Genomic DNA, 21981 nt, shown 5'->3' with positions numbered 1-21981 from the left:
CTAGAGCAATTTTGGAGTGGCCATGGGGCCATCCTACAGCTGCTGCGGTGGGGCGCCTGTGTGAAAAGAACAGGGATGTGCATTTAAAAAAAAAAAAAATAGATAACCTGTTGCTCAGACATGACAATTGTGGGGGGGGGAGCAGAGCGTGGGAATGCTGGGGAGAGAAGCGAACCAAACACAGTCTTGCTCGGCAGGGAGGCGAATCTATCAGGAAAAAAAAATAAACCCTTCCCCAGCAGCTGAAAACAACCATGTGTAGCAGAGGCAGACTCCCAGAGTTGTGCCAACTGAGAGGCGGGGCAGGAGGAAGCCGAGAGAGGAGAAAAGGGGGAGATTTATGCAAGGCTGATGGGAAACAAGGAATTCAAGCTTTCTTCCTCTGAATTAGGAGAGACGGAGAAAGGCAGAGGGGGGGCTACGCCAGCTTACCTGGCCAAGGAGAGCCGCCGAATGTAGGCGAGCCTACCTCCTGCACCCCCTTGGAAGCAATTGGTAGATCCGGCAGGCGTTCCAGGCAAGCAACTCACAGTCTGCTGATACCCAAAAGCAGCTTGCAAATTGAGGAAGAGGGATGCTCCAGGAGACCATGGAGACGGATTAGGAACAGCGGTTGCAACATGCTTCGAGGCAGATTCCATGATTGATCCGTTGGTGTTTTTTTTATTTTTTTATTCTGCTCCCCGACCTTGCCTGACAGTCCCCCTTGGAGATCAGCCCTTCCATTTTTCCACAGCTCCCTTGGTAAGTATGTCAGCTTGCTTGCTCCTTTGGCTGGAGTAGAAGGAGGTGGGGTTGCACTTTCAAGAGGGGGGGAGGGAGGGAGGGAGGGAGGACTAGGGCAGCAGGGTAGGTTACAGGTAACCATCGACATTATTCATCTGGTTGGCTGGATGCACGGAGGAACCGATCTGTTGATGAGCCCCTTGGTTAGTATCCCAGCTTCCTTAAGGTTTGAAGAACAAAAGGAGATGATGAGGCAAAGTGGGGAAGAATAGGGAAGGCTCCTCTGGAAGAGCATGGGTGTGTGTAAGCCCAAGGTGATGAAACTTTCCGCGGACGCAGCATTTGACCCACCCAGCTGTTTCCATCTCTGGGTGCATTATCAGGAGGTTTAATGACCATTCTTGCTAAGATTCCTTGCAAGCCTGTTGCAATTCCCAACGGGAAGCAGGGAAGGGCTGCAGAGCCTTGAAACCTCTACTCGAGGATGAGAAGGTGGGGTTGGAGGGTTTGGGTGCGGTGGGGAGTCCAGGATTAGCAATGCTCATCTGTTGCTGTTACAGAAGGGTTCTTGTAACACCCTCCCCACCCCTCCTTACCCTTAAAGGCTAACCCTTTCTAGCACCATGAGGATGGATTAAGAGCATCACCTTAAGCAAGGCTGAGATATGCTTGGCTGACCATTGCAGGTACCTTGGATGGGTTGATGTGGAAAACGTGCCCCCTGCCTGCAGGTGCTACGGCTTCACTTCGATGGGCTTTTATGCATGTGGGTGCTTGAAGTTAACCAAAGGTTGGGAGGTCAGGGCATATTGAGAAAGAGAGAGACCGTTGTGCCAGTACCAAAAATTAGGCAGGTAGCAGAATTGGATTATATTAAGTCCAGGATATTTTGTGTGACAATATGTAAAAAAAAAAAACCCGGTAATGCAGCCAACCCACAAAAAAACCCAAAAAAACCCACTTCTCCTTTAAATCCCAATTGTTTCACATGCATACACCATGCAGGGTGAATTTACACTTTGGAGTAAGCTCGTGCATTCTTGGCTTAGCCTGTTGTGTGATCTCAACCACCGTCTCTTGTTCTTTTTTACCAACAACCAGCCTCTTAAAGGTAAAGGTAAAGGTTCCCCTTGCACATACGTGCTAGTCATTGCCGACTCTAGGGGGCAGTGCTCATCTCTGTTTTAAAGCCGAAGAGCCAGCGCTGTCCGAAGACATTTCCGTGATCATGTGGCCGGCATGACTCAACGCCAAAGGCGCACGGAACACTGTTACCTTCCCACCACAGGTGGTCCCTATTTTTTCTACTTGCATTTTTACGTGCTTTCGAAACTGCTAGGCTGGCAGAAGCTGGGACAAGTAACGGGAGCTCACCCCGTTACACGGCAGCACTAGGGATTCGAACCGCTGAGCTGCCGACCTTTTGATCGACAAGCTCAACGTCCTAGCCCCTGAGCCACTGTGTCCCTTACCAGCCTCTTAAGAGGGCTCAAATGATCCGACAGCCAGCTCCTTTCCTACTATAAATGTGGATGCCAGAAATCCATCTTCCACCCACTCGTGCCCTATTTAAGCGCTTCCAATTTCTTCCTCTCATCTTCCAGCTTTTCTGCTCTGGATCTGGAGGGAAGCTTCAGTTGCAATCCTTAGAATGGTGCTGACATAGCCAAGTCTCAGCTTCTGCAAAGGGATTTGCTCGTTCTTCCGCTCTTAAACTTCTTGGTATTAAAGCCTGCCACCTGAATTACATAATCCCAATATATGAAGGTACCGCCTGGGTCATACTGTAGGTAATAGGTTTCATCTCTGGCAGATTAGTTTTTAATATGCAGGCAGGATATGATTTTTTTTAAAAAAGTCTGTTTGCATGAACTGTAAGCATTTTGCTGTCCCCACCCCCACCCCAGAACCTTATATCAATATGCAACTTTAAAATCAGTCAGTTCAGGGCTGGTTCAGACAGCAGACTCAAACAATAGCTAATAAAAATGAAATATCCTGCTTTGTTCACAGAAGTTTACAAGCGTGCCAGATGATGTCGCGTTTCCCATTGTGCCCTTTTGCATTTCCGTCACTTCTTCTCCCCCCCCCTTTTTTTTATTTTGTTATCCTTATCAGAAAAGTCAAATTCAAAAGAGAAAGATGGAAACAGCATTCCCAATCCAATTTTGATTGCTGGCACAGTAGGAAAACACAAGCAATGTTTGCAGCCCTCTTAAACCAAAATGAGCTAAAATTACACCTTCCAAGGTAATTTTCTTCCAGGACTGAGGTCCACAACCAGGGTGCTGACTGACATAGAAAGGGGTATGATCTGTCTGTTCCTCTACCAGCTTTGGCTAAAAGGGCCTATACAGCACAGGAAGGTAGCAGTACCTTTGGCTTTTTTAGAAAACGAAATGGATTGGATCTGGTTAATATTTGTCTGGGGAAGTATTTGAAGAAGAGACCACTAGGAAATCCCTCAATTATAGATTAGATTAGAAAGTTCGGGTGGGGAGGAGAATATCCTGAGAGAAGAGAGTGACAAACCACTTTTGTAATATTGCTAAGAAAGCACAATGTACCCAAGTAAATCAACAATGTAAGGTAAAGGTAAAGGTTCCCCTCAAACATATGTGCTAGTCGTTCCTGACTCTAGGGGGCGGTGCTCATCTCCATTTCAAAGCTGAAGAGTCAGCACTGTCCGAAGATGTCTCCGTGGTCATGTGGCTGGCATGACTAAACACCAAAGGCACACGGAACACTGCTACCTTCCCACCAAAGGTGGTCCCTTTTTTTCTACTTGCATTTTTTACATGCTTTCGAACTGCTAGGTTGGCAGAAGCTGGGACAAGTAACGGGAGCTCACCCCGTTACACTTCACTAGGGATTCGAACCGCTGAACTGCCGACCTTTTGATCGACGAGCTCAGTGTCTTACTGAGCCACCGTGTCCCTGTTAAAAATCGACAAGAGTCAAGCTCAATTTGAAGACACTTTTTCCTGTATGGAAAAAGGTGATTTCTCACTCATCTTGCTGACAAAGGATGCACAGTTTCATTGGCACATTGAACAGGGCTCTGAAAGAACTTGTTAATGCAAAAGCTACTTGGCTCAGCTCCCTGCTGAGGTAAGAAATGAGGTGGCTACAGCATCTGGTATAACACCTGGCCCGTAATCTTTCAAGAAGGAAAACCCACAAAAGAGTGATTGAGTTGACAGATTGCACGAAGCCTTATGTGACTCTGGATTTTCTTTTATCTTTGGCTTAGCTGGTTGGGTTAAGCCAGCTATAGTGGCTTGGGACCATAGATTATATTTTAGGGCAGGGGTGTCAAACTCAGGACCCGGGGGCTGGATCTGGCCCATGGGTGGTTTAGATCTGGCCTGCAGGGCCACTCTGGGAACAGCAAAGGATTGGCCTACGGTACCTCTGCCAGTAAAAATGGACCTTGGCAGCCCGTTTTTGCTGGCAGAGCGCTAGGGTTGCAACAGGTGTCCCCGACACCTGTTGGCCAGCTCCATGAGTGACAGGGAGCTGGCCACGCCTCCCCCCGCCCTCCCCCCCCTGAGGTCAAACACAACCTTGATGTGGCCCTCAATGAACTTGAGTTTGACACCCCTGTTTTAGGAGTTTGAGGGTGGGGGCAGGGAGGGGGAGTTTTTAACTCCCGGTGACTGTCTGGACTAGTCCATGCCGTTTTCTTGGCAAGATTTTTCAGAAATAATTTGCCGTTGCCTCCTTCTTAGGGCTGAGAGAAAGCAACTGGCTCAAGGTCAATCCAACTGGCTTTCATATCTAAGGTGGAACTAGAACTCATGGTCTCCTAGTTTGGTGTCTCAACCGCTACGCCAAACAGGCTTTCAGGCTTTAGTAGTACATGTAAATCAAGTCCCTTTTTTTTTCAGCAAAACAAGGTTAAAAGCAAACGTTATGGCTTAGTATAAAATGTGATGCCAGCCGTTTATTCTCTACTTATGTCCTGGGAATCCCTTCCCTGATGTTTGGTCTATATATCGTGTTTCTTGCTGTTTGAAGTGAAGAAGGCATATAGGGCTTGTGATTAGTCAACATTTCAACAACACTTCACCCAAAGTGTGAGTTCTTTCCATCGACACCACGTCATGTGAAAGATCCATCAATACATCTTCGTCTCAGCTGTCTTGCTCACTCACTGTAAAGGATGTAGAGAAATCAGAGTAAGTTCAGAAAAAGCCAATAAGGCTGATCTGAAGTATGGGGAGAAAATCCTATGGCCGTGATGGTGAACCTATGGCACGCGTGCCACAGGTGGGCACACGGAGCCATATCAGTGGGCACGCGAGCGCTCAGGTGTGTGCAAGCGCTCAGCTCGCGAGCGCTCAGCTCAGCTCAGGTGTGCATGTGCCCTTTGGCCAGCTGATTTTTGCACCTTCTGGGCTGTTTCCGGTCTCTGGAGGGCCTCCGTGTGTGGGGGGGAGGGGAAGGCCCATTTTTTGCTCTCCCCAGGCTCCAGAGGCTTTCTAGGAACTTGGGGAGGGTGAAAATGGCCTTCCCCACCTCCCCGGAGGCCCTCTGGAGGCCGGAAACAGCCCATTTTCTGACTTCCGGTCCCACCCACCCCAAAAAAGCTTCTGGAGCCTGGGGAGGGCAAAAAGCGGCCCTACCGGGCCCACCAAGACATCACATGCCAAAAGCAGGCGGAGCACGGGGGAGTCACACGTGTATGCCTGGGGGGCAGGGCATATTACATTATGGGTGTGGCTACTTGCACATGTGACCACCACCCCCGCGTGACCCCAGTTTTTGGCACGCGACAGCAAAAAGGTTAGCCATCACTGCCCTATGGCCTGGAAGAGAGGGGAAAACCTGACCATATTCTTCCGCCAGATGTAACCTAGAAGTAGGTATTGATTGTCATTTATTCTTTCCACTTTCCCCAGTCAACTGGCAATCAAATGGGTGATGGTATCTATTTCTCTTTACTGCCACAATTACTTCCTGGGCCAAAATTAAGGGAAGAAGAACAACATGTAGACTGCATTCATGAAGAGAATAAGCAAGTCCATCTTATATTTCCTATAGTTTATTTTATTTATTTATTTATTTATTTATTTGATTTCTATACCGCCCTTCTCCCGAAGGACTCAGGGCGGTGTACAGGCAAAAATAAAACAAACAGTGCAATATATAATTTAAAATGCAATTAAAAAACTTATTTTAAAATTGGCCTGAAAATTAAAATATACAGTGAGCTAAAAACCCCATTTAAAATTAGTTAATAAGAATTTTAAAAATTTGATAAAATTCAATTTAAGACAGCCCCGCGCGAATAAAAAGATGTGTCTTCAGTTCGCGACGGAATGTCCGAAGGTCAGGTATTTGGCGTAAACCCGGGGGAAGTTCGTTCCAGAGTGTGGGAGCCCCCACAGAGAAGGACCTTCCCCTGGGGGCCGCCAGCCGACACTGCTTGGCGGACGGCACCCTGAGAAGTCCCTCTCTGTGAGAGCGTACAGGTCAGTGGGAGGCATGTGGTAACAGCAGGCGGTCCCGTAAGTACCCAGGCCCTAAGCCATGGAGCGCTTTAAAGGTCGTAACCAGCACTTTAAAGTGCACTCGAAAGGCCACAGGCAGCCAGTGCAGTCTGCGCAGGAGCGGTGTTATATGGGAGCTACGCGGAGCTCCCTCTATCACCTGCGCAGCTGCATTCTGGACTAACTGAAGCCTCCGAGTGCACTTCAAGGGGAGCCCCATGTAGAGAGCATTACAATAATCCAAGCGAGAGGTAACGAGCACGTGAGTGACTGTGCACAAGGCATCCCGATCAAGGAAGGGGCGCAACTGCCGAACCAGGCGAACCTGGTGGAAGGCCCCCCTGGAGACGGCCGTCAAATGATCTTCAAACGACAGCCGATCATCCAGGAGGACACCTAAGTTGCGCACCCTATCCTTTGGGGCCAATAACTCGCCTCCAACAGTCAGCCGCGGCTGCAGCTGACTGAATCGGGAAACTTGTGAAAACTTGATGCCTTCTGAGCTTGATTATACCTTCTGCAGACATTTCATTGCCCAACTAGGTAACACCATCACCTTGCGCTGCTGATGTTACCTGGTTTGGGCCATGGAACATCTGCAAGCAAACAACCCAAGCTCAGAGACCACCAAGAACGTCATCTCACCTTCATTACTTTAACAGATGAACACAGCTGGAAAGTGTTGTGGTCCGCCAGCAGCCTGCGGAACTGGCAGCAGAGTCAGACAGTGAGGAGATTGGGGAGGAACATGGGCCAGTCCTGGAGTCTGGGGAAGGCCCGGACAAGGGCTCTGCATCAGAGGCAGAGATGGTGCCAGGGCCATCTGGGAGTGATGTGCGGACTCTGGAGCCCCCAGAGTCGGACAGCAGAGAGGCAGAGGAATAGGAGCCTGTTCCCAGTGCATGCATGCGCAGAGCTGCCAGAAGGCAAGAGCAGCTAAAGCAAAAGGGACGACTCTGGAGTAAGGCCAGGAGATGATTGGCCCCTCCCATAAGGCTTAAAAGAGAAACAAAGGCACTTGGGCCTTTTTGCAGGAAAGCAACGTTGCTAACTCTGTTTCCAGTTGATGTCTCTTGTTTGTTTCTGAACTTTGTGGGGCCTTGCCAAGTAAGGCCTTTGGCAGGGTGTCAAAGAAGATAACGGTTGGTAATTATCCCAAACGACTTCTTCCGAAGGACTTGTTTTGCAACTAATTGGGACTCAGCTGAGAATGAATGCAATTTTCAGCTGTTACAATAAAATAGGTTTATTTGGGACTAATTGCGTCTTGTAATGACTCAGTAAGCCTAGGTCACAACAGAAGGGACTTTATAGATCATCTAGTCCAACCCACCTACAAGCAGGAGACCCTACACCATTTCTGACATATCGCAGTCCAATCTTTTCTTGAAAGTCTCAAGTGATGAAGCTCCCACAACTTCAAAGGCAAAGCTGTTCCATTGGTTTATTGTTCTCACTGTCAGAAAGTTCCTCCTCATTTCTAGGTTGAATCTCTCCTTGGTCAGTTTCCATCCATTATTCTTTGTCTGACCTTCAGGTGCTTTGGAAAATAGTTTGACCCCTTCCTCTCTGTGGCAGCCCCTCAGATATTGGAAGACTGCTATCATATCTCCCCTGGGACTTCTCTTCACTAGATTAGACATGCCCAGTTCCTGCAACCGTTCTTCATATGTTTTAGTCTCCAGTCCCCTAATCATCCTGGTTGCTCTCCTCTGCACTTTTTCTAGAGTTTCAACATCTTTTTTACAGTGTGGTGACCAAAATTGGATACAGCGTTCAAGATGTATTCAATCCCGAGTTACAAACATTCACTTCTATTTCCCACAGTGCTCAGAAGGTTGGATGAAGTCAGGAGCATTTTCTTAACTGGTAACTTCTATAAGTGCAAGGATCCGAAAGAAACTCCAGCAGAAGCAGGCCCTGTTCAAACATGAGAACTTCAGAGCAGTGGTGAAATCCAATTTTTTTTACTACCAGTTCTGTGGGTGTGGCTTGGTGGGCATGGCTTGGCTTGGTGGGCGTGGCAAGGGAAGGATCCCCATTCCCTCCCCACTCCTGGGAGAAGGATATTGCAAAATCTCCATTCCCACCCTACTCTGTGGTCAGCCAGAGGTGGTATTTGCTGGTTCTCCGAACTGCTCAAAATTTCCGCTACCGGTTCTCCAGAACCTGTCAGAAGCTGCTGGATTTCACCCCTGCTTCAGAGGTACCTGGGTAAACCAAAAATGCTGATGTGAACTTTGGCCGGGATCTCAAATAGTTTTGATTTTTTTAAAAAAAGATTTCTTAAAAATAACTATATATTGGGAAAGTGAATATTAACTTTTGACATGGATTGGAAAAATCTCAGAAAAGTCAAAGTCACCAGTGGTCATTAATCTATTGGCTTTGCCCTCCTCTGGCACAGTCACTTTTCGTGCAGATGTTACAGGTACACTTCCTTCACTGAGGGGAAAAGAGCAACTTTCCTTAGAACATGTGTTTGCAGACTACAGCTGCTAGCAGGGCTTTAACAGCATGTCCAAAGCAGATGGTAAAGTGCCTAGAGAAGAGGGATGGGTGTGTCGGGGGGCGAGCATCTGTAAGACTGTCTGAGGAACGAGCAACTGAGCAGGATCTTCTCTGAAGTGGTGGGTGGCAGCAGCTGTCAAGAGTGATCCTTCAAGGTTTTCCCTTCAGCTGACTACCCCAATTATCTAGTCTGGGAATAGCAATAGAATAGAATAGAATAAAATAAAATAAATTAAAATAAAATAAAATAAAATAAAATACCTTATTATACCAATTATCTAGTCTGGAAATAGCAACAAAATACCTTATTCCACCAGATTTGAAAATCCTGGGATTAGAGAATTTAGAACTCCGCTGACTCCTGTGTTTAACACACAGAATCATCTATTGCAATGTCCTTCCTGTTAAAGACTTCTTCAGCTTCAATCGCAACAATACAAGAGCAAACAATAGATTTAAACTTAATGTCAACCACTTCAATCTTGATTGCAGAAAATATGACTTCAGTAACAGAGTTGTTAATGCTTGGAATACACTGCCTGACTCTGTGGTCTCCTCTCCAACTCCTAAAAGCTTTACCCAAAAACTGTCTACCATTGACCTCACCCCATTCTTAAGAGGACTAAAAGGGACGTGCATAAGTGCACAAAAGTGCCTACCGTTCCTGTCCTATTGTTTCCTTTCAATATATGTTCCTGTATATAATGTTGTGACAAAAAAAAAATAAGGATCCCAGCATGCATCCACACAGATGTGTGCGTACACCAAGGGACATAGTTAATACACCTGTATCGCAAAAAGCTCCCATTCTGTATCATTTTCTGGGTCTATCTATGCCTTCATCATCTAGATCCAAGTTCCCCCAACCTGGCCCACTCTCTGATGTGTGGATTTCAACCCCCACCCAACCAGCATGGCCATTATTAAGAATTCTAGGAATTGAAGCCAGACCTCAAAGTTTTCTAGGTTGGATAACCTGATCTACATAAAGGTTGAGAAACTCTTGGGTCTCCAAGTATTATTGACTCCTACTTTCACCACATCAAGTGGGTTCAGAAGACTGGGTGTTTTCATTGTGACCTAGGCCCAAGTAGTTATTACCAGACACAATCAGTCCTAAAGAAATGTATTTTATTAGAACCGCTGAGAATTACTTCATTCTCAGCTAAGTCCAAATTAAGTCCAAAACAAAGTCCTTCAGAAAAAGTCCTTCGGCCTTATCACAAACCTTTGTCCTCTTTGGCACCCTGGTAAAGGCTTTTCTTGGCAAGAATCCCACGAAGTTCAGAAACAAGAGACCCCGACTAGAAACAATTGTAGCAACATTGCTTTCCTATAAAGAGCCCAAAAACCATTGCTGTTCTTTTAAGCCTTATGGGAGGGGCCAATCATCTCCTGGCCTTATTTCAGAGTCATCCTTTTTGCTTTAGCTGCTGTTGCCTTCTGGCAGCTCTGCACATGTGTGCACTAGGAGCAGGTTCCTCCTGTTCCTCTGCCTCTCTGCTGTCTGCTTCTGGAGGCTCTGAAGTCCGTGCATCACTCCCAGATGGCCCTGACCCCATCTCTGCCTCCGACACAGAGCCCTCATCCGGGCCTTCCCCATAGTCCAGGACTGGCTCATGGTCTTCCCCAGCCTCCTCACTGTCTGACTCTACTGCCAGCTCCATGGGCTGCTGGTGGACCACAACACTTTTTCAGTTTTATTTGGGATGTTGCTGCCCTTAGAAGAAAAGAAAGAGGTCAGTTAGATCATGGATGGATAGGTTCCAGAATAGAAAGATCTTGTTTTCATTAAAATCCAGGGTTGCCCAGAACTAAGGGCAAGGAGAAACATGGAGAGGCAATTTTAACTGGGGTTTTATTATTATATGGTTTATAATTTTAAATTTTAAACTTTTAAATGTGGCCATTTTTTTCTAAATATGCTCGGTTTTAAATTGTCGTTTTAATTGTACATTTCTGTGTTTTTTATCTTTTGGCTGTACACCGCCCTGAGTCCTTCGGGAGAAGGGCGGTATAAAAATTTAATAAATAAATAAATAAATAAATAAGCATCCATTATAAGAAGTCATAGTTTGCTTATCAAGTTTTACTACTAGGATGCCGAAGCCGGGTCCAATCCAAATAAAATAGCCAGCTTCATTTCATAAAATTAATTCAGTTCATATCAACTCTCTTCGTAAGTCATTTGATTAAATAAACCAAATCATCAATTGATATCAGAATGTTGATTCAATCTGATCAAATTCCTTTCCCAATAAATGTCCCTGAAAAAAAGCTTTATGCTGTCCTGGCTTTTGAACTAAATTAACATCGCCTGACTTAATAAAACAAGCTAAGCTAACACTGAACAAACTACAAATTAATTTAGGAGAAACTGTACCTTTAACAAGAGCTGACCAACTCTAATGGGCACATACTGGATGTGTTATGATTTGGCCAATGGTGAAAATCAAATTTTTTTACTACCTGTTCTGTGGGCGTGGCTTGGTGGGCATGAGATGGCTTGGTGGGCGTGGCTTGGTGGGCATGGCAGGGGAAGGATACGGCAAAATCCCCATTCCCTCCCCACTCCTGGGGGAAGGATATTACAAAACCTCCATTCCCACCCCACTCTGGTTCCAGCCAGAGGTGGTATTTGCCAACTCTCCGAACTACTCAAAATTTCCGCTACCAGTTCGCCAGAACCTGTCAAAACCTGCTGGATTTCACCCCTGGATTTGGCTGAATGGAAGCTTGTTTGAAGGGGAAAAATTTCCACCTACCTTAGTTGAGATGGTTGGCCAATCTAGCGTTTCTGGTGTCATTTCAGGGGAAGTATGACTGAGGTGGAGCCCGTCCTGGATTTTGCATCATCAGGGCGCACTGGCCGAAGAAACGCCTTGCCGGATATCCTGGGTTCACCAGCTGGCGTCAGCCCCACCGACTTGCCCCTGAAACTGGCAGAAATGTCTATCACCTCAGGTAGACATCCTCATTTCTTGTATGGTTGGAGCTCTTTGCCAATGGAGTAGTTCCTTCTTTCTTTGTGTCCTTTGTCCTGGATCGGGAGGGTTTGCTTATGGCCATTCATGCCTTGATCACTTCCTGTTTGGATAATTGCAATGCGCTCTACATAGGGATGCCCCAGCGCTGAAATCTGAATTGGTTTACTACTGGTTCGCTGGCTGCGCATGTGCGCTGGTTGCACGCATGCGCAGTGTGCACCATGCACCAAATGTGAGGTGGGCACACGGGCATGCACAGTGCACACCAAAAGGAGGCATGGGGTAAGTAGAACAGTGCGCAGGGAGGTGATCAGCTGTGGTGTGCGATTGTTTTTTTTACTTTTAAAAGCATTTTTTTCAGCCAAATAGGTTGTTAAAAAATGCTTTTAAAAGTAAAAAAAAAAAGAGGCTCTGACGATCAGGCAGCTAAGCTGGGATTGTCAGAGCCTTTTTTTTAACCTTTTAAAAGCATTTTTTTACAACCTATTCAGTCAATAGGTTATTAAAAAATGCTTTTAAAAGTAAAAAAGAGGCTTTGACGATCAGGCAGCTCAGCTGGGATCTTCAGAGCCTCTTTTTTTACCTTTTATAAGCCTTTTTTAAAAGAAGCAGCAAGTGGACAAGCGGGTGAACTGGCGATGGGGGGCATGGGTGGGGGGGCAGGGACTTTTGCTACCGGTTCTCCGAACCACCACCTGCCATTGGTACTGGATCAGCCAATCTGGTCTGAACCAGGAGCATTTTACCCCTGGGATCCCCCCTTCTAGCCACCCAGAAATTACAACTAGTGCAGAATGCAGAGACCCACACGCAGTGGTGCGATTCAGCCAGTTCGCACCACTTCGGGAGAACCGGTTGTTAACTTTCTGAGCAGTTTGGTGAAATGGTTGTTGGAAGAAATCATTATGGTAGAGAACCGGTTGTTAAATTACTTGAATCCCACCCCTGCCCACACAGTGTTGGCTTCTCTAAGAGTTCTCCCAGAACTCTGGGAGTTGAAGTCCACAAGTCTTAAAAGAGCCAAGTTTGCAGACCTCTGCCCTGTCCCATCCTATATTTAGGACCTCAAAGCTGAGGTTTATGGCCAAGGGCTCCATGGCAGAGTGTTGTGTCTGTGCCCACCGAGCCGGGCCCCCTGCCAGAAAGTGACTTGGAAAGTGAGGGGGAAGGGCCATCAGGACTTACCTCAGGAGCACCTGCTTCCCTGGCTCAGCTCCAGGAGCCAGAGGCAGGCCAGGTGGAGGAGATAACGAGGCCTCCATCCCCTGACTCTTCCCCACCCCCAGGCCACGCCTCCAGACCCAGCCGATGGCAATCAGGCCTAGCTGGACCCTAGGTTTCGTAGGCAGGAGAGGCGGGAACAACAGAAGCAGGGGTGGGGCAGGCCTAGGAAGTGCTGAGTCATGGAGCCACACCCCACAGAATATAAAAGGCAGCGAGAGCTGCTATGTCTCTTCGTAACAGGCAAATCAACTGCTTGACTAGAGCTGAAGTACTGTTTGTTGACTCATCGGCATCAAGGAAGATAACAGAGACACTTGGCAGACGCTCCCTAGTTTGCTGCCAGAGCTGATAGTGCCGGCTAATTAAGCCATCGCTCGGACTGAGGCGAGGGGGACAGAACACAGAGTGTTTTGTGAGAACTTCACAACTTCACAATTTATTGGTCAATAAATCACAATTAAACAAGACACGGCTTAGCACAATACGTGGATCTCATGCGATTGTCTCATAGTCACCACTGACAAATACTTTCCTTATATTTCTCTGCTTTTCTTTCCCCAGACAGATCACAAGAAATGCAGTCACCAGCCACAGAGGTGCCTCCACCAGCACCCCAAAGCCCAGAGTTGAAAGATACCTCTTAACCCTTCCTCCTGGAGGTCAACTGAAGAAGGAGGAGCTTCCTGACATCCAAAGAAGTTTGCCTGCAGTTTGCTGGGGCTACCTGGCGAAACTTGTCTTAACATCCTGTGGTATGAAGGAGAGACACAGGAGGATGGAAAAAATAAGCCACCGCACATTTTATAAAGACCTGAGTGGGACCTTTAGGGACTCCTTCTTCAGAGGGCACTTGAAGAACTGCAAGACAGAATGGAAGGGGTTGCTACAGAGTTAAGTTTGTTTCCACAGCTCTGGTGCAGGGAGCAACCATGAACAGAAAGTCCCGTCAAGTTGCTTTGGAATCATCTAGTTCAGGATTGTCTTGGTTGAAAGCTGCAGGTTCCCAGAGCTTCAGCCAGGGGCCTTCTTGAAGCTCATCTGGAGATACCGAGAACTTGGCATGGGAACCAGCTACAAAGGCTGTTCCGCTGAACTTCATCCTTAACGGTGCATCTGCCATATATTTGTGGGTCCAAAATGTTATTCCAAGATCCATGAGGTGTTGTTATTTTTTTTTTTAAAACAATGTCTGTTTAAACAATTTTCACAGTACGCATCTGTCGCTGTGATGTTTGGAAGCAAAGCCTTCCCTTTTTTGTGGGGGGGAGATTTGTGTGTTGGTTTCACCACCAGGTCTACGGTCCTCTCTACAAAATATTTTTAGAGGCACCGTTTCAGGTGAGAGGTCAGCTCCTTCTCTTCTGCCCTGGTTGAATTCCTCTCAAGGGGGAAGCTCTTTCCAAAGTAATCTGCCTATTTTGGAAAGTGTCCTGGCTTGTGGAACAAGATGAAGAGCATCTCACCTACAAGAAATCAATATGGCTGCTTATTACCAAAGGTGGTTGTCCTTACCTATGAGATTTTCAGGTCAGTACATAACGATTGGACAAACCATTTAGCGTCATTTTAGAGGTCCCTTAATTCTCACTAGAAGTAGAAGATTGACTTTCACGCTTTGGATGAAGTGCCCTTGAAGCAGTGGCGAAATCCACATTTTTTTACTACCGGTTCTGTGGGTGTGGCTTGGTGGGCGAGGTGTGGCTTGGTGGGTGTGGCAGGGGAAGGATACTGCAAAATTCCCATTCCCTCCCCACTCCAGGGGAAGGATATTGCAAAATCTTCATTCCCAACCCACTCTGGGGGCCAGCCAGAAGTGGTATTTGCTGGTTCTCCAAACTACTCAACATTTCTGCTACCGGTTCTCCGAAATGCTCAAAATTTCCGCTACCGGATCTCCAGAACCTGCTAGATTTCACCCTTGCCTTGAAGTGGAGTCCCAAGTGGTCCTTCTTGATGAACAAAGTTTTCGGTTAATAGATGGAGAAGAAAGATCTTCCATCTGGCTTTTTGTGGTCCTGTTCTGAGTTTCTGTTTTTTAGAAATCAGTAAGGAAGGACACATGTGGATAAAATAGCTTTTGCTAAAAACCAGGCACCATCGGAAGACCTGTAAGGCCCCGTTAGGGATAGACCAACATGGAAGAAAGCTATCCATGTGGTCGCTAGGAATCAAAAATCAGTCAGTCAAAAGAGACACATAATGAAATCCAACCCCTTGCTATTTATTTTTTATATTTATTTATTGAGGCTTCAATGGGACGCAGTGACTCAATGGCTATGACACTGAGCTTGTCGATCAAAAGATCGGCAGTTCAGCGGTTCAAATCCTTAGTGCAGTGTAAAGGAGTGACCTTCCGTTACTTATCGCGGGTTCTGCCAACATAGCAGTTTGAAAGCACGTAAAAAATGCAAGTAGAAAAATAGGGACCACCTTTGGTGGGAAGGTAACAGTGTTCCGTGCACCTTTGGCATTGAGTCATGCTGGCTACAGGACCACGGAGGCATCTTCGGACAGCGCTGGCTCTTCAGCTTTGAAACAGAGATGAGCACCACCCCCTAGAGTCTGGAATAACTAGCACATATGTGCAAGGGGAAACTTTACCTTTACCTATTGAAATTTCTAGTCCCAAGTGACTGAATGGCTTCCTCTCCAATATGTAGAAACAGGATTAAAAATGTTCTTTAATATCCAGTAACTCTCCCAAAAAAATCAATTACAGATACCCCTTCTCCAAAAAATTATAGGTGTACTATTGAAAGATCTGAAGAAGCCAGTTGGGGACAGATCATAAAGGAGAAAATCTATCTCTAAAGTTACAACCAATCCTTGCACTTACAACTCTTACAGCATCCATGGTTCTATGATCAAAATTTGGGTGCTTGGCAACCAGAAATTCTGGTCCCAACTGTGGTTGCTAAAAGTTGACACCAACTTGATGGCCCATAAGCAAGCAAGCAATTATCCCAGAAGAACCTCAAATCATATTGATCATTTGTGTGTGAATATTCATAGGTAAAAAAAAAATCATTAAGAATGGAACTGATGAGCGGGTGCAAAACATTTTCGGAAGTTGAAGATAAACGAAGCACAGAGATTGTATAGTCCCAATTTATTTTATAGCTGTTGTCTCTAAAGAAAGTGGCATTTATAATTATCACATTAAGGCAGGATATATTTAATATGTTCCGTTCATCATAGAAAATAAACACGAGGGGGGGAAAAAATCCTGAAAAAGTCAAACGTATTCAAAAATACAAATGTAACATTTTGGGGAGGAGGGAAAATGCACATTTGCCCATTTTTCTGGAGTGAAAAACTGTGTCTAGTGAGAATCTGTTTGTGCAAAACTTATTAAATTTCTACCATTGAGACCCATCCTTTGCTTTTCTTGTCTCAGTTCCAATATGAATCTTTTGTACAAGGCAAGATCTCGTGTGGTTTTTTTTGCAGGGCTCATCTTTTCATTGTTGGAAGTAAATCCACTGAGCTTGTCGATCAGAAAGGTCGGCAGTTCGGCAGTGCGAATCCCTCGTATAGGTCTCCTGCGTCAGCAGGGGGTTGGACTAGATGACCTCCAAGGTCCCATCCAACTCTGTTACTGTCACCTTTTCCTGCAAATTCAGGGTGAAGCGTTGCTTGGCTCAATCGGAGCAATTTTCTGCAGCAAGTGTTTCCTGAGGGTTTTTCTACAGCAATTTTTTTTCCTTTTGGATATATATTTAACTTAGAGGGAGATGTCTTAAAATATGTTATCTAATATGTATCTGCCCCTGTTCAGATATATTGGATTTTGAAAAAAACCTCCGGGAACCCCCAGCTGGGGATGTCAAGTTGGAAAAGCAGAACCTAGTGTAGCAATGGCCAGCCTTTTGGCCTGAGCATGTCAAAAACATTTGAAAAATGCCTTACCGGACTCTGCAGGTGCGTCATTGATCCAATTTAGTCCAGTGGTGAAGGCCCCAAAATAGGAAATGAGGGACCGTGAGTTCAAGTCCTGCCTTTGCCACAAAAGCCAGATGGATAACTCTGGGCCAATCTCTCTCTCTCTCTCTCTCTCTCTCTCTCTCTCTCTCTCTCTCTCTCTCTCAGATCAACCCACCTCACAGGTTGTCGTCAGAAAAAAGGAGGAGGAAGTTGTGTTAGATATGTTCGCTGCCTTGAGTTATAGTAAAAATAATAACGGCCGGATACAAATAAATATAATAAAATTAATAGTGGCCCTGAAAAAAAGGGAAACCATTCTCTATCTTCTTCCCCTCCCCCTCCCCAAATAGCTCACCTTGAATAGTGGTAGTGGGCCTGACATAAAAGTTAGCCCTCAGCTTCAGCCCTAATGCCACAGCTGCCATTCAAAGAGGCCACCTCTTGCCATTTTCCCAAGTGTGTGAGCTTTGGGAAATGGGGCGATTGCCCCCATGGCCCAGGATGCCCCAGGATTTGCCATGTGCTACTTCCCTTCAGGCCAGGGGTCTCCAACCTTGGCAACTTTAAGACTTATGGACTTCAACTCCCAGAATACCTCAGCCAGCAAAGCTGGCTGAGGAATTCTGGGAGTTGAAGTCCACAAGTCTTAAAGTTGTCAAGGTTGGAGACCCCTGCTTCAGGCAGTTCCTCCTTCTGTTGATAGTCTACCTGAGGTGGGCTCTGGGTAGACAAGGCCTTCGTTCCTAAAGTGGCTTCAGAGAATGCTCTTCCAGGCAACTGCAGCCTCAGAAAATCACCCCAAAGTACATCCCCATTTCCTCGTGATTTTGGGAGGCTCTGCAGGCGGCACGATTTCTGGAGGCCACAAGAAAGAACAACCAATTTTTGGGCCGCCTCTGAAAAAAGAGTCATTGACCGAGATGGGGAGAATGAATGAATGAATGAATGATGAATGAAAGAAAACATACGAGAACAGGATGTGCTTTCAGGAACAGTTGCTGCAAGTTGTTGGTGAATGCTGACATGCACTCAAAATATTGTGGCATGTCACCTTTGACACGCATGTCATAGATTCTCCATCACTGATCTAAGGTGTTTGTTTTTTATCCCCTTCCAAATAGCTGAGGACAGAAATATGATAACACAGGCTAACCAATAGATGGTGCTGCTCCTCAAATACTTTCCGATGACTTTGACAAAGTTCACAACCTTGGTTGCTTTTCTTGAAAAAAAATCAAGCCAAATTAGATTTTTACTATTTTGGATACTGTATTTCATATTGACTTTGCCATTGCTTAAAGATTGTTGATTTTCAGATATGGGTGGGACTGCCAGTTCCCATAATTTCTGGTTAACGTATGCTTGTATCCTGTTTAATAAAATTTCATTCCATTAGATCAGGGATGTCAAACTCCATTACATTGAGGGCCGCATCAGGGTTGTGTTTGACTTGGGCGGGGGGGGGGAGGGGAGACAGGGTGTGTGTGGCCAGTTCAACATCACTCATGTCGGAGGTGCCTATGGTGGCCCAAGTGTTCTGCCCGCTAAACGAGCTTCATTTTTGGCTATGATGGCCTCCTGCAATCCTCTGCCAGTGAAAATGGTTCTCAGTGGCAGCCATAAGCCAGTCCTTTGCTTTTTCCAGTGTGGCCCCACGGGCCAGATCTAAGTATCCCTTGGGCTGCATCCAGCCCCCAGGCCTTGAGTTTGACACTCCTGCGTTAGATAAAAGGGACGGGGTTCAGGTCACACACTAAACCATGTTCTATGTTTTGCATGCTGCATAATCTAGGTTTTCCCTACATACGAAGCCAAGACTGTAATTAATAATGAAGGATAATTATGTGAACATTAGGTCAATATGGCCTAGTCTGAGCTCATTTGCTGACTGTAACTGCACAACAAATTAAGCCAAAATGTCTAGCACACATTTTCCTCTCCTTCCAACCTCTTTAAGCAAATCTCTTAGGGGTTTTTCCCAGTGGTGAAATCCATTTTTTTTTACTACCTGTTCTGTGGCCGTGGCTTGGTCGGCGTGAGTGTGGCTTGGTCGGCGTGGGTGTGGCTTGGTCGGCATGGCAGGGGAAGGATACTGCAAAATCCCCATTCCGTCCCCACTCCTGGGGGAAGGATATTGCAAAATCTCCATTCCACCCCATTCTGGGGCCAGCCAGAGGTGGCATTTGCCAGTTCTCCGAACTACTCAAAATTTCCGCTACTGGTTCTGCAGAACCTGCTGGATTTCACCCCTGGTTTTTCCCCACCATTGAGCTTCAGTGCTCTATTTATCCTTGAACCAGCAGAAAATTTGACCAGCATAACATTTCTTGTTGCTTATTCTGTCTCCATAGCTACTGTTTTGAGTCAAGACAATCACCCGAGTTCTCTTTCAGGTAAAAGGTAACCAAGCCAAATTAGTTTGACCTACATTTGTGGCTGCCCTTGGAATAAGGGTAGTTACGCTGTGGGAGGAGCTACTGTGACACGGATATAGCTAAGGGTGACTTATTTATTTATATCCTGCCTGTATTATTTTTATGAATCACAGAAGGCAGCAAATATACCTAATACTCCTTCCTCTTTTTATTTCCCCCCCCCACCCCATGACAACCTACCCTGTGAGGAGGAGTGGGCTAAAAGCATCTGGCCCGAAGTCGCCCATCTGACTGTCATGCCTAAAATGGGACCAGAACTCCTAATTTCCTGGTTTCTAGACTGATACCTTGAGTGACTTAAATGTATCAAATTCCTGGACTGGGGATAAGATGAAAGCCATGGCACAGGGATGCAGCAGGAAAAAACTGGTCACTCTAGTTAAGTACAAATGGTAAAGTGACCTTAACCTTTCTGGGCTATTGTTACTGAAGTGGCCAGTGGATAACAATTGTAATCAAAGCTTCTATAATCCCATTTTGGGGGAGGGGAATTTGAGTGACCCAGCTTTGGTTGCTTTAGAGTCGCGGTATTGCTGAGGGTTGCTTGCACACAAAATTTTTGTTTTGTTTGCCATGATGTAAAAAAGATGTGGAGACTCTAGAAAGAGTGAAGAGAAGAGCAACGAACATGATTAGGGGACTGGAGGTTAAAACATATAGAGAACAGTTGCTGGAATTGGGTATGTCATTAGTTTAATGAAAAGAAGGACTAGGGGAGACATGATAGCAGTGTTCCAATCTCTCAGGGGCTGCCACAAAGAAGAGGGAGTCAAGCTATCCTCCAAAGCACCTGAGGGCAGGATAAGAAGCAGTGGGTGGAAACTAATCAAGGAGAGAAGCAACTTAGAACTAAGAAGAAATTTCCTGACAGAACAATTAATCTGTGGAACAACTGGCCTCCAGAAGTTGTAAATGTTCCAACACTGGAAGTTTTTAAAAAGAGATTGGACTACCATTTGTCTGAAATGGTACAGGGCAGTGATGGTTAACCTTTTTGGTGCCAAGTGCCCAAAGTGAGTGCGCACACATGCAAATGCATGCACGCATGCCAGAACCCACAAAATGTGATGTGAGCGCCCTACACATGTGCCCCCCCGCATGTGCACACGTCCCCCTGCCCCATTTTGGCTTCCAGTTTGGTGCAGGAGGTTTTCCAGATCCAAAAACGGGACATGCACCCCATTTTGGGCCTGGAAAGCCTCCTGCACCAACCTGCAACCCCCGCGCATGCACATTTGCATCCCCCGCCTGCGCCGTGAATGCGCAGCAGTGACCCGAAGACCTGCTGGCCAGAGGGAGGCATGCACACATGCATGGTGGAGCTGGGCTGGGGCATTGCTGGTGTGGCCACAGAGAAGGCCCTGCATGCCACTTGTGGCACGTGTACCATAGGTTCACCATCATGGGTATAGGGGACTAGAAGACCTCCAAGGTCCCTTCCAATTCTGTTATTCTATTCTAAAAATTATCTTTTTTTTTTTTGCTTGACTTTAAGTCTAGAAACCCGGGCTATGAATCTGCAGAGATAACAGCTGCAATCTCTTTGCTAGTAAATGTGCCTGCCTGGGAAACAGCATATGGTTTGTTAAAGAGCAATAGGTGAGGTGGAATGTAAGATATCGCCCCGTGTGTGCTCATTAACCCATTACAGAGGCTTAACATTTAAACAGACATCAAGGAACATTAAACCACAAACCGGCTTTTTCAATGAAGTGTTGTGACCCAAAGGCCTTTTGAGTCTTCCCTCCCCACCTCTCCAATTACCATGTTAGCTGCTGCTCAAATTAATGTTCGGGGAAGCAACATTGTGTAATCAGCTTGTTCAGTTGAAGTGTGTTAAAAAGTAACTATGCTGGAAGAAGCAGTAGTAGTTAAGGAGCCAGTGGGGAGGAAATTAAAAAAAAACTGGACTTGCAAACTCACTCCAGCCATGACAGAAACCTTTCTCAAGGTGGTGTCCTCCAGATATATTTCTCTCAATGTTTCCTGCAACATCGCTGGGCTATTTGTGACGGCAGAGATTCGAGGGCACACATGTCTTTCCCAAGAAGGTCACTTTGTACCACTGACCTCTCCTTGGGCTGCTTTCCCAGGATGGGCTCCAGGCCAGAGATGGCACGAGAAGTCAGGTGGCCTCTTCTAATTCCTTCCCCAGCAATGGCCTTTAACTGTTCCACACTAACTAGCTGCAGAAATATTTTTTTTTTGCTGTTTTTGTTCTTGGGGCCCATATTCATCTGACTCAGCATGCTGGTTTGCATTTAAAACTATATTCTTGCTTTTGGAGTGCAAGTCTTAGCTGTGTAGGATCAAGGTTTTATGGAGTCTCTTTTTTTGCAATGAGGGTGCCCTGAATTTTTTGACTGCACGAGTCAAAAAGAGGGCTGTGGAAATATTTACAGACCCCTCGCATCCTGGACATAAATTGTTTCAACTCCTACCCTCAAAACGATGCTATAGAGTATTGCACACCAGAACAACTAGACACAAAGACAGTTTTTCCCCCGAATGCCATTACTCTGCTAAACAAATAATTCCCTCAACATTGTCAAACTATTCACTAAGTCTGCATTACTATTAATCTTCTCATCGGTCCCATCACCCATCTCCTCCCACTTATGACTGTATCTTTTTGCTTTATCCTTATGATTTATATTGATTGGTTCCTAGTATGATTTG

General features: G+C 46.0%; 1 protein-coding gene across 1 annotated transcript; it reads left to right on the top strand.

Annotated features, from left to right (window-relative positions):
- The first annotated feature begins 476 nt into the window (after positions 1-476).
- On the top strand, positions 477-14119 carry LOC131204256 (cAMP-dependent protein kinase inhibitor beta-like). Its single transcript, XM_058195305.1, has 3 exons — positions 477-744; positions 11545-11696; positions 13505-14119. The coding sequence occupies exons 2-3, from the start codon at positions 11552-11554 to the stop codon at positions 13585-13587; spliced, it is 228 nt and encodes a 75-aa protein (XP_058051288.1). The 5' UTR covers positions 477-744; positions 11545-11551; the 3' UTR covers positions 13588-14119.
- Positions 14120-21981: the final 7862 nt, after the last annotated feature.

This window comes from Ahaetulla prasina, chromosome 10 (assembly GCF_028640845.1).
Source record: "Ahaetulla prasina isolate Xishuangbanna chromosome 10, ASM2864084v1, whole genome shotgun sequence".
NCBI lineage: Eukaryota > Metazoa > Chordata > Lepidosauria > Squamata > Colubridae > Ahaetulla > Ahaetulla prasina.
Note: the sequence above shows the minus strand (reverse complement) of the source record. Positions and strands in the feature narration are given on the sequence as shown.

Coding starts and splice junctions, on each gene's coding strand:
- LOC131204256 (XM_058195305.1), top strand. CDS start 11,552: ATGACTGAGGTGGAGCCCGTCCTGGATTTTGCATCATCAGGGCGCACT. Junction 11,697..13,504: donor AGAAATGTCTATCACCTCAG/GTAGACATCCTC, acceptor TTCTTTCCCCAG/ACAGATCACAAGAAATGCAG.